The sequence below is a fragment of the Macaca thibetana genome, chromosome X (assembly GCF_024542745.1).
Source record: "Macaca thibetana thibetana isolate TM-01 chromosome X, ASM2454274v1, whole genome shotgun sequence".
In the NCBI taxonomy this organism is placed as follows: Eukaryota; Metazoa; Chordata; class Mammalia; order Primates; family Cercopithecidae; genus Macaca; species Macaca thibetana.
In genome coordinates this window covers 121,234,311-121,247,321 of record NC_065598.1, presented here as the reverse complement: position 1 = coordinate 121,247,321, position 13,011 = coordinate 121,234,311, and the positions used below count along the sequence as shown (strand labels likewise).

At 40.5% G+C, this 13,011-nt stretch overlaps 1 protein-coding gene across 1 annotated transcript; it reads left to right on the top strand.

Moving 5' to 3' along the window:
* The first annotated feature begins 1,116 nt into the window (after positions 1-1,116).
* On the top strand, positions 1,117-4,021 carry DCAF12L2 (DDB1 and CUL4 associated factor 12 like 2). The gene is made up of 2 exons (XM_050777465.1): positions 1,117-3,021; positions 3,102-4,021. Exon 1 carries the CDS (start codon positions 1,600-1,602, stop codon positions 2,989-2,991), a length of 1,392 nt encoding a protein of 463 aa, XP_050633422.1. The 5' UTR covers positions 1,117-1,599; the 3' UTR covers positions 2,992-3,021; positions 3,102-4,021.
* The last annotated feature ends 8,990 nt before the right edge of the window (positions 4,022-13,011 follow it).

Below are 13,011 nucleotides of genomic sequence, written 5' to 3'. Positions count from 1 at the left end.
CATGATCTCTGATCAAGGAAAGTTAACTCACCACCTGACTTCTGCAAACCCGCTTAACAAAATTTTTTTTTTTTTTTTTTTTTTTTTTTGTGGAGGACGATTGGGGCCTGTGCAGACTTGGAATCAGCCACCAGCATTTCAGTACAATGTATTACTGTGGAATTGGGGGCTTGCTTTAGGATTGACTGCCCTAAAGCTTCAGAGCAGGTGTGGATCATGTAACTTCTCAGACTGCCAAACTCATGCTTTGAATATCCACACTCTCACCATTTTGTCATTTAGTCACTTTGCAAAGTTCTTTATCATCTGTGCCTATGGAAATCCTGTGCATTCCTCTGAGTACTGTACCAATGCCCAAGGGGGCCCCCCACACCAAGACAGGGCTCTGCTAAGATTCCTATGACTGAAAGTTTGGGCTGACCTTTCCCTCCCAGGAGAGAGGGAGGTACCCCTCTCCTGGACCCCTTCCCCTTCACTCCACCCGCCCTGGGCTAAGTTCGAAAGAACTCAATGCCTTAGAGAAATACCCTTCTCTTCACCCCTCACCCTCATGTCTCCACCCCTATCATAACTGCAGCCCTGGATGCTCCTGAGGCTGCTTTCTGACTAAAGGTCCCTGATACCGCCTGGGTAGAAAGCAGGACCTAGGGAATTGCATTTGAAACGCATCCCTCAGGGATTCAGGTGCTCAAAGACTTCAGTTTGAGAAGGGGGAAAAAATTATTTGGTTGAAACTGTTTAAGACATCAATCCAGGAGCTGAAACTGGAGAAGCTGCAAGTCTGACATGAGGGTAAAGGTCTCCCTGACGCTGCTGAACTGCCCCCCACCCCATCCCTTGCCAAATTCAATGTCTAACCTAAGCGAAGGGTGTCCCAAGATTACACCAAGCGCACACTGGTTTCTCCAAGCAGATCGTGGCTCGGCCTCCTTCTAGCCCCGTGCTTGATTATATCTTAGGTTTCAGATTGTATTGAAGTAGGGATTTTAAGAAGGGTAGTTAGCCGTTGTCCAGAGGGTAGCAAAACAACGCGTGTCTGATACTGAGGACCTAGGGTGCCGGCCCTCCGCGACTCTGCCCCTGCAGCTCCGCTACCCGCTTCTCCCCTCCGCCCCCTTCCAGCCTCCACCCCGCGCGGCCTCCGCTACCCGGCAGGCACCCCACGCCCGCCCAGCAGCTCCTCCCACTGCCTCCGCCCTTCACACTCGGGCCCCAGCGTCGTCCTCCCCCCACACTGACTTCGCTCCCGCAGCCATCCAGACAGACACTCTTCCCGCTCTCGCCTAGGTCTGCACCGCCACTGCCGCCCTTGCCGCCCCGCTTAGCCCGGGCTCTGCTACGTCAGGCCGCGCATCTCTGGCCAGGTCCGCCGCTGCCGCCGCCGCCGCCGCCGAGCCTCAGACTGAAGTCTGGGAGCCCGCGATCGCACCAGCTTCTTGGTCTTAGAGATCCTGAGCTCTCGGCTGACGCGGAAGCGCAGCCATCCCCACCACCGCCGCCACGGCCAACACGGGTGCCACGCGCCGCCACCGCCGCCGGGCCGCCGCCGCAGCCGCTGCCGCTGCCGCCGCCGCCGCCGCGGATCGCCCGCCGCCCACCATGGCCCAGCAGCAAACAGGTAGCAGGAAACGGAAAGCGCCCGCGGTCGAGGCGGGCGCCGGGAGCTCGTCCTCGCAGGGCTTAGCGGCGGCGGACGGAGAGGGGCCTCTGCTACCCAAGAAGCAGAAGCGGCCGGCGACGCGTCGCAGGCTGGTGCACTATCTGAAGGGCCGGGAGGTAGGAGCGAGGGGCCCCGCCGGGCTCCAGGGCTTCGAGGGCGAGCTTCGGGGCTACGCCGTCCAGAGGCTGCCCGAGCTGCTGACAGAGCGCCAGCTGGATCTGGGCACCCTCAACAAGGTGTTCGCGTCACAGTGGCTGAACGCCAGGCAGGTGGTGTGCGGCACCAAGTGTAACACGCTCTTCGTGGTGGACGTGCAGTCAGGCCACATCACACGCATCCCCCTCATGCGGGACAAGGAGGCCGGGCTGGCCCAGGCCCAACAGGGCTGCGGCATCCATGCCATCGAGCTGAATCCCTCCAAGACGCTTCTGGCCACCGGCGGCGAAAACCCCAACAGCCTGGCCATCTACCAGCTGCCCACCCTGGACCCCCTGTGCCTGGGCGACCGCCATGGCCACAAGGACTGGATCTTCGCCGTTGCCTGGCTGAGTGACACCGTAGCCGTGAGCGGCTCCCGCGACGGCACTGTGGCGCTGTGGCGGATGGACCCGGACATGTTCAATGGCAGCATTGCCTGGCACAGCGAGGTGGGTCTCCCCGTATATGCCCACATCCGTCCGAAGGATGTGGAGGCCATACCCAGGGCCAGCACCAACCCCAGTAACCGCAAGGTGCGGGCCCTGGCCTTCAGCGGCAAGAACCAGGAGCTGGGAGCGGTGTCCTTAGACGGCTACTTCCACCTGTGGAAAGCCCGGAGCACACTATCCAGGCTCCTGTCCATCAGGCTGCCCTACTGTCGAGAGAATGTGTGCCTGACCTACTGCGATGAGTTGTCCCTCTACGCTGTGGGCTCCCAGTCCCACGTCTCCTTCCTGGATCCGCGCCAGCGCCAGCAGAACATCCGGCCCCTGTGCTCTCGAGAAGGTGGCACAGGCGTGCGGTCTCTGAGCTTCTACCAGCACATCATCACTGTGGGCACCGGCCATGGCTCCCTGCTCTTCTATGACATCCGGGCCCAGAAGTTCCTGGAGGAGAGAGCCTCTGCCAGTCTGGACTCTACGCCGGGGCCCGCAGGGAGGAAGCTCAAGCTTGCCTGTGGCAGAGGCTGGCTCAACCAGGATGACGTCTGGGTGAACTACTTTGGTGGCATGGAAGAGTTCCCCAATGCGCTCTACACCCACTGCTACAACTGGCCCGAGATGAAGCTCTTTGTGGCTGGGGGGCCTCTCCCTTCAGGCCTCCATGGGAACTACGCAGGCCTCTGGAGTTAAGGATGAACGCCTTGTTCTCAAAGTGCACAGGTTTACCTTTCAGTTCCGCCTAACTTTCCTTCTTCAGGCTGCATTTGTGCTTTTAACTTTGTGTGGCTTTTGTCTTCCAGGTGGAACCAGTCCAACTTACGTGAGCTTCGTGTATTAGGCAGATAAAGAGAGAGCGGGAGCAAGCCAGTGGGAGTGAGAGAGCACAAGTGGTCTTTTCGACAGTCAAAACTTTGGCTTTAAATCTCTCATTCACGTTTCCCAACAGCAGTATATTTTTGCCTTCTCATTCAAAGAGTTTTGGCTAAATCTTAATTGTATTCTGTCTTTCAGTGATTCACATACCCTCCTTCTTTAGGTTGATGCAGTCTTCACTACTATTCAGTACATTAGTTTTATCAATATTGCAATAGTGTTCAGATCTTTTGCACATGTTAGATGTGTGGTGTTTTGGGGAAATGTGTGCTACAAAGCATCTTTGGGGTTGTTTTGAGGAACATCATTTATAGCCTTACTCCAATTAGAAAATGCAGTTCAGGTTCTAGATTGCCACCATTCTAGTGTCGTACACACCATTCTGCAGTGTGATTCATTTGGATATTGGAAACTGAATGTCTATTGTTTGTATATTGTTGATGTGTAAAATGCTTTAAAAATGTTCTCTTAGTTAGAAATCTTACAATGTTGTTCATACTATTAATCAACAATTTTGGTTATTCAGTAAAACTTTACTATCCTCAGGCCTTCCGTGTTCTTATTTAAAGCCGCTGTATTATGGCCTGCTTTTCTATGCTACAGATTTTCAGAACTAATCAATTCTGGTCTATGTATGTGGTAGGGCAATCAAGGAGGTATTTTTTGGGGTATATGGGGTAAACATCTCTTTAAATTCAGGTAGTTATTTACAGTGAAAAGCCAGTTGTGGCAGTTGTGCTCAGAGTAGGTGTTGCTGATTTTTTATTACTGTATACATGGATAATTCTGTATCCAGTATGTGATGTGTTGCAGAAAAATAAATAAAATGTGTTCATCATCTTAGCAATTAAGTGGCAGACTTAAGTTCTTAACTTCAACATATGCTTTCTTTTTTCACTTTTCTTTCTGAGAACGTATTTATCAAAGTCAAAACTTTCTGAGACAGAAGCTGAATCTGAAGCATTAGCTATGCAGACATTACTTTGTACATCTCTTTTTGAAAATGAAACTTATGCTTACAAGTTAAAAGATTAAACAACATCTTGAATACGTTATGAAAATATACTTGGTGTAAGTTAGGATGGCTAGGTGTTTTTATAAAGTTGACTGAACAAACCATTTTTCATTTATACAAATATACAGGTACTTATAACTACTTACATATAAAATATATTTGTATATCTGTTTGTATATGTTATTTCCCATGTGAGGAGAAAGCATAGATGTATATCATTTTATATCTGCAGCTATTTCTTATATATTGAACCACATATATTAAGACTTACCACTTGATCTTTATTTGTGTTTTGTTTTATGTTAATTTAAAATAATTTTAATACAAGCACATGATCAAAAAACCATACAGTATAAAAAGTATACAGTTAAAAGTAAACCTCAAATCCCAGGGTCTCGAGTTTCCAGCCCATAGATTAGCATCAGTATAATTTTTGTATATACACATTTAGATTTTCTCTATATATGTATAAGAACACATGTATGTGTGTATGGAATTTTTATATAAATAATAACATACTGTATGTATCTGTGCTTTTTTAATCACAAAATCTTAGAGATTTTCTCTTATACTTATCTACTTAATTTTATTGCATGCTGTTTTATTGTGTGATTGGAATACACTTGACTTATTCATTACACCTTTGATGATCATTTATGTTGGTTCCGGTTTTCTGTTACTGTACACTATTCTGCAGTGATTACTTAAATGTATACATCTTTGTGTACAAGCGTAAATATATCTGCAGGATAATTCCTAGAAATGGAATTACTGATTCAGTGAGTAAGTTCATTTTATATTAATAGCCATTGCTAAATCACCTTCCAAAGAGTTCTCACCACCTTAACATCCTACAAGTAATGGATGCACACCTGCTTTACCACACCCCTGCCAACAGTGTGTCACCAAACTCTGTGCTCTTTGCCAATCTTACATCTACTTGATCTTGATCCTTTCTTTCTAAGCCACTGTGGCTGAGTTAATTGGATTTGTTGTCAGAGTACCAAGTAGGTTCTGAAACAAAGAACAAGAAAATGAGGGCAAGCAATAAAATTGCTGCCACACTGAAGGAAGAGAGTACCCACCATTCAGGCTCATGTACCTGGAGATGGATTACACACAGGTACCTTCCTTAGATACTTAGCTGGACCTAGTAGGTTTCCCTGGTCTATTGCACCCTGGTTTAAGTTATATCCAATGTATAAGATGTCACTGAACAAAATCCAAGAAAGGAGACCACAAAAGTCTGAACTTAGTGGGGTAGGTGTGGAGAGGGAGAAGGTTATTCAAAACAATGAGGGGAAATAAAAGGAACAAACAGTATTTCAAGTGAAGGATGAGGAAAAAAAAATAGGTGGACTCTCAGGCTCTGACTTGAATATGAATGAATATTGACACCAAATAAAAATAAAGAAAATAGGCATAGATAGTATGGAGAGAGGATGATCAGTTTAACTTGGGACTTACTGAATTTGAGGTACCTCTGTGACATCAGTTGAACATACCCCATGAAGAATTGGCTGTGTATCCCAGGATGCAATTTATCACTTCTGGGAAGGTGAGTGCTATGAAACACTGGGAATCTTGTCCTTTCAGGGAAAAGTAGAACAGAAAAGCATATGAAGGATCTTTAAAACAATGAAAAGAGAGAAAGCCTGCTTCAGTGGCTCACGCCTGTAATCCTAGCATTTTGGGATGCTAAGGTAGGCAGATTGCTTGAGCCCAGGAGTTCTAGAACAGGATGGGGAAAATGGTGAAACCCCATCTCTACAGAAAATACAAAACTTGGCTGGGTGTAGTGGTACGGGCCTGTAGTTTCAGCTCCTTGGGAGGCTGAAGTGGGAGGATGACTTGAGCCCAGGAAGTTAAAGTTGCAGTGAGTAGAGATCATGCCACTGCACCCCATCCTGGGTGACAGAGTGAGAACCTGTCTCAATAAATAAATAAATAAATAAATAAATAAATAAATAAATAAGGAAAATTTTTTAAAAGCTGGGATGGGGAAGAAAATGGTAGAGAATGATAGAGGCTTATTCTACACAAATGTTGTGACCTTACCATGAGACGACAATATATCTTTTAATACTAAAATTATAATGATTTTGAGTCTCCACCTAAAAGCCATAAAGGGCAGCTTTTCACCCAGATAAGCCATAAAGGGCAGCTTTTCGCCTAGGACTCCTTAATACTGTCCACATTGGTCCACTAATTAGGCTTTTGAATTGCTCAACTGCTGGTTTCTTCTTGGAGAATGAAAAGTCAGACCTAGCTCACAAAGCAGGGCTTCATTTCTGGACCATTTATTCTCCTACTCTGAGACGTATCCAGTATTCCCAACACCCAACTGGCACCAGCATCCTTGACAGTCTCACAGCAGTGGAATATCACCTCATCAGCAGCTTCTGCTAGCCCCTGTTTAAGTTCTCACTTCAATACCACAAGTGTAGGCCTCTGCCAATTTTCCCAGTCTTGCAAAAAGCAAAGGAGGTGTTCAGAGGAGGATACTGCTTTCCACAGTATTACAATAAAAAAGCACAAATGCAAATTATTAGAAGTGAGAGAGAAGAAATAATTATAAGCACAGATTTCTTTATTAGACAAGTAAATGTAAAATCTGAGTGAAAAAAAATCATCAGAAAATACAAATAACTAAACTTCCCAATAAAAAATAAGGAACCAGATCAGACCATTAACTCTAGATATGTGAATATTAGTTTTTTAACGTCTATCTTTTTTATCCAAGAATATCACGCACATAAACAGATAATAAACACACAGAGTTGATCATTTTATAAGTAAATTATTTCACATTGTCAAGGAATATCTAAGTTTGAGGTGCTTCTGAGCATAAAGAGAAAATAATTTACTCTTCTTTATAGCAGGCCAGCAAAATATTAACAAATTTGAGTAAAATTGCCAAAAATAAAAGGGACTGATTTGACATAGATATATAGATCAATGCAACTTATCCTTTAAAACCACTGAAGGCAATCCATTAGTTCACCAAATCCGTTAGTTCACCAAATTAGTCCATCAAATTCATTAGTTCACAAAATACTACAGCAAAGTAAAGCTAGTTCCTTGAATTCAAGGAGTCTTCACTATTGAAAAATCTATTATTTCAATGTATTATAATAAATCAAATTAGAAGACACACATGCTCATATCACTAAGTTATAATAAATGATTTAATAAAACTCTATTGTTTTGGTAAAATTCTTAGTAAACTATGTGGAAAAATTTTCTTCCTATGGTAAGTGTGTATATGTGTGCGTTTGTGTGTGTGTGTTTTGTGTTTCAAACTTCAACTGGAATCCTCAACATCAGAGAAACTCCTGTGAAGGTAAGAAACAAAACAAGGACTCCTAAAATCACAACCAGCATTTAATGTTGTTATAAATTTCCAGATCCAGCAATTAGAAAAGGTAGAAAATATTGGATATAAATAGTAGAAAACAGAAAACGGTTATATTTATTTGAAGATGATATATGATGGTAAAAATGATAAATTCTAGAAGAAGCAACTGAAAAAGGTTAGGAAAAATAAAATAGTAGTAAAATGTTCAGTTTTGAGATTAAATCAATGCTTTTCTATTTTCACTTCTTTACTCATTCAGCAAATGTTTATTGAATGCTTACCATATATCACACATTATTCTAGCTGCTAGATAGAAATGCTGCATAGAACAACACAAGCAAGCCATGTCCTCATAAGGCTTACAGTCCATTGAGGAGAGAGACAATAAACAGATAAACCAACAAGTGTATAGGTTGTAGGACGGTTATCAATGTTAATAAATAAATCAGTTGAAAGAGAATGGGGGTAGAAAATCAGGTGGGGATGAAATTTTAAATAAAGTGGTTAGTGAAAGTCTGTTTAATAAGTTGACATTTGAGCCGAGATCTGAAGGAAGTGACATAGTAAGTCATGCACCTACATCAGAAAAGAGTGTTCCAGGCGATCAGAAAGAAGTACAGAGGCTTGAGGTGGAACCATGCCTACCATGTTTTAGGAGCAGAAAGGAGACAAGTATGGCTGGAGTAAAATGAATAAAGAAAGGAGTAGGGTCAGAGAGATAATGGGTGACCACATCATATAGAACTCTGTAGACAATTATAAGAACCTTGGATTTTAATCTGAATGTGTTGAAAGTCCAATGAGGGTTTTTGAGAAGCAATTTATTGTTAAAATGAAATCTGGTCACTCTGTAAAGGAGAAAAGACAGAGAAGGAGGGGGATTCATTAGGAGGTTACTGCAATAATCCAGCGCAACGTTGACAGTGGTTATATGCAACACTAATCAGTTTAAAATGTCAGTGGATCTTGTAATTCAAAATGGCATACATCTCCTTCTTAAGATCTTATGGAAATGACAGTACAGAATAATTAAATTGAATAACTCCATTTCAGTGCTATAAATAAAAAAGGTGCCATAATCAGATCAGAAATTATGACAACATTCTAGAAAACCAGAAAGTAGATAGGATCTCTTTAACAGATAAAGCTGAGTAGATCTCATTCCTTTTTATGTTTTCATAGTATTCCATACTGTACATGAACCACATTTTATTTATTCGGTCTACCATTGATGGACAATCAAACTGATTCCACATCTTTGCTATTGTGAATAGTACTGCAATGAACATATGCATTCATGTGTCTTTATGATAGAATAACTTATATTTCTTTGGTTAAATACTCAGTAGTGGAATTGCTAGATCTAAATAATGAGGACACATGGACAAAAAGAGGGGACCAACAGACACTGAGGTCTACTTGAAGGTGGAGGGTGAGAGAAGAAAGAGATTCAGAAAAAAAAAAAAAAGGTTGGGTACTATGCTTAGTACTGAGGTGATGAAGTAATCTGTACACCAAACCAAACCCCCGAGTAACTTGTCTGCCTGTATAAAAAAAAACCTACATATGTACTCCTGAACCTAAAATAAAAAGTAAAATGTTAAATAAAAAAAACAAAACTGAGTAGAGTTACCACAAGCCTAAGAAACGACTGTGAGAATGCTGCCTTTTAGATGGGAGCCTAAGTTCTCTTAGGAGAACTTCTCCATGAACTTCTCTTCATGGAGAACTTCTCCCAATGGCTCCAAGCTATGATTTAGCAAAAATTGATAGCAGAAGTGGTTTTTGAAGTGGAAAGCACCACTAGAGGACTGTCCATGAATGGGCTTGGTTAGTTGGACACTTACCCAAACAATGGAATACTATATAATTGTTAAAATACTGGTGCTAGGTCTTTATGTACTGACAAGAAATGTCCTTGATATTACTGTCACATGAAAGAAGCACATTGCAAACCAAACACATATTATCATTCCATTTTTGTTTAAGATACTAGAAGGAGGAGAGGAAGAAGCATACAGTATATGTACGAATATATGCAAAAGTATTATCAGTATGTTTCTCTAAGGGATAAAGTAACAGTGAACTTTCTTAATATTCAATCTATTTATATAATGTTTAAACAGTCTAAATAACATGCATTTATTTAGTAAACAAAAGAGAAAGTAAAACAGGGAAGACACATTTTAAAGGCTGATTGGGATAGGAAAGAGACGAGGGAGAAGGAAGGTGTGATTTTTTGTGTTGAACGCAGCATGGAGCTGAAATAGACTAAAACTGAGAAAGTGTTATCTTTATGCAATATGGAAGTTTATGGAGGTCTTTTGCCAGAGTAATTGCAGTTGTGATCAGCTGCATTGTTTCTCCCCAAGAGGGGATAAATAATTCAGTGTTTCTCAAGATTGACCATGGAACCCTTTTTCCCATGAACATCTGACAGGGCTGTGATTTTCTTTCTTCTCAACTCCTCAGGTTGATTTTAGAGAAATAGTGTGAGACTTATATGAGCACTGCATCACAGGGTCTGCACTATAATGAAATAAATTTTCCTGAATCAAATGTGGAGCAAAGAGAAGACATGAACCTACACCTACAAATTTCAATAATCCATGTTGTTCTTCAGGCTTTCCTGATTGATACATATGTCTAGCAATTCACAGCCAGAAGCTCATTTGAAAAACCTGTAATACTAGAGATTTCCACGTTTTCTGATATTCATCTTACCTGAAATATTTCTGCTTAGTATATTAACGTAATTTTGAGTTTTGACACCAAAATGTCCATTAAACTTATCTACTCCAAAATTCCCAGCTATAATTCTAGAGGTGGAGAAGGAGACAGTATTAGTTGTAAAATAGGCCAAGGTGTATTCTTAGTCAGTCATTGCTATCACACATAAATCCATTCCCATCTCTGAGGTCCTGAGCTGACAATGAAGCCAGTCCAACACTGTATTAATATAACCTCTGAAAAAAATGGGACTCTTAGTTTTATAATATATAGGGGATGAAGAGAAAAATAATAACTCAGAACTCAGCAAATGTATATTGGGTGTGTAGGAAGAGAGAGTGAAAACATACTTTATAAATTCTTCTATTCTCAATATTAAAAATTGAGCACTGTTAGTACATGGAAGCAAATTTGTTGTGCACACTTCCCTAGTGTTATACAGAGGAGTTATTTAATCTAGACATTATCATTTACAAAGGGTTAAAATCAATGTATGAGTCTTCAATTAAATGTCACAAATATTCAAACAGTTGGAATATAAGACTAAATAGATGTAATACCTAAAATTGCTCATTTGTCTTGCTTTTCACTAGTTTTTTCCAGTAACTAATCATAATGTTGGCACACACCATAATAGCTGGTTGATGTAGCTGGAAGTAGATGAGTCAATTCATTGAGAAAGAATCATTCAAACCAGCGATTTAGACTCATGTGGACAGCACCACCAATTAAGTAACAGAATAAACTCCCTCCCTCAACCCATCTAGCTGTTTTGACTTTGCAACCCGAAAATATAATATTGTTCTGAAAAGCCAAATATATATTTCCTATAGAATCATATAAAAGTCTGAGATCATTGATGAAATAATCTCCTTTGTAAAAGGCATTGGAGCAGAGACATAATAGGATCAGAAACTTCTGCTTAGAAGGGACATTAGATAAAGATATATATTTGACTTTCAAAATCTCAATTAAATAATGATAAATGTGTCATTCATACGTGTGTGTGTGTGTGTGTAGTAGTAGTAGTAGTAGTAGTATCTGGTGTTTTATCTTCACCTACAAAGGAATTTTATTTTATGCCTCTTTACTGGGGTCTCTATCTTTATATGAGTGTTCACATATATAAACACATTCATCTAGACAGAGATAAATGGTCTTCAATGTAAGGAATTAAACGTAATGTCTTATTAAAATCTTGAATCTTCTTGGTTTTACTTTATAACTCTCTGTGGGTGACTTAATCTCAAAATGAAAAACACAAGTCAAACTAATGGCAAAGTACTACAGTCACCTAGAGCATCTGTTATTGTTGTATTTTTTTTGCAATTTGCTGAACTGAGTATTGAGTAATGAATAAGTATATTTAAACATTTAAAAATTTACACACTCAAGCCATGTAAAAACCAAGCCTTCATTTTATCTCAAGCTTTAGGGTTGCTTCTCAGATGAAAGCAATTAGTCTGACATTGTAAATATCAACCATCATGGTACGAGGTTTATACTGTGCATTACATAGTGCTTATGGTAAATCAGATGGGATAAGTAACTACTCTTCAGAATTTGGACTGCCAATTAAACTTCTTTTAGAGAAAAAAAATGGTACATCAATCTGACAATTTATCTTTTCTTGTTAGTTTGTGTCTATAGAATATATGGCCAAGAGCAGGATTAATAAATGATGAAATTGTGTAGATCTATAAAAACCTTTAAAAATCATCTAGTCGAACACTTATTTTTAAGGATGAAGATATTTTATAGCGGTAATTGTAAGTGTGGTTCCTGACATTTGAAATATTTAAAATAATAAAATATGCATGCAATTTAACAAAAACTCATGTTTCTACCATCTAGAATTAACGATCACTTAGTCTTTTTCATATGAAGAAAGAAACTAAAATCATGTATAAAGTTAAAACCCCTTTTGGGCATCATAAGTTTCCTTCTCACCTGTCTTGAGGCAAGAAGTGACCATTAAGACTTCAGCGACTATCTGTCTATTTCATGTTTTATACTGTTATATATTTATAGTTTCTTAACAAAAACTTTTATAGTGTTTACCATGTGCCTGGCACAGTTATTAACGTTTTCCAAACATTTACTTAATCCTAATAGTAGCCTACATTTTACAAATGACTATTTTACAAAGGACTAATTAAACAACTTGCCCAAGGACACAGAGCTAATATGATGCAGAGCTGCATCTGGAGTCCAGTTGTACATATATATGTCTCCATCTATAACATATAGAATGATTTTTATAAATGTTGTATACTTAAAAAATTATACAAAAGTTATGCTGAATGTATTCAGTAATTTGTTCATTTTTTCATGCATTTGAGATCTATTCTTGATGATGTGTATACATTTGTGCAGTTCATTTTAATCACTAGATCATCTATTGTATGAATATATCACAATGTAAGTATTCGCTATGGTTTAAATGTGTGCCTTCCAAAATTCAGGTATTAACAGATGGAGGCTTTAAGAGGTTATTGGGCCATAAGAGTTCCTCCCTTGCGAATGGGATTAAGGCCCTTATAAAAGAGGCTTCATGCAACTCACTTTCTCTTTTGTCTCCTGTCATGTAAATACTCAGTGTTCCTCTCCTCCTAGAGGATCCGACAACAAGGCACCATCTTGGAAGAAATGTACAGTCCTCACCAGACAGCCAAACCTGCCAACACCTTGATCTTGGACTTCCTAGCCTCCAAAACTGTGATAAAATAATTTA

Excerpts from the sequence above, each read along its gene's own strand:
- DCAF12L2 (XM_050777465.1), top strand. The coding sequence starts at position 1,600 with ATGGCCCAGCAGCAAACAGGTAGCAGGAAACGGAAAGCGCCCGCGGTC.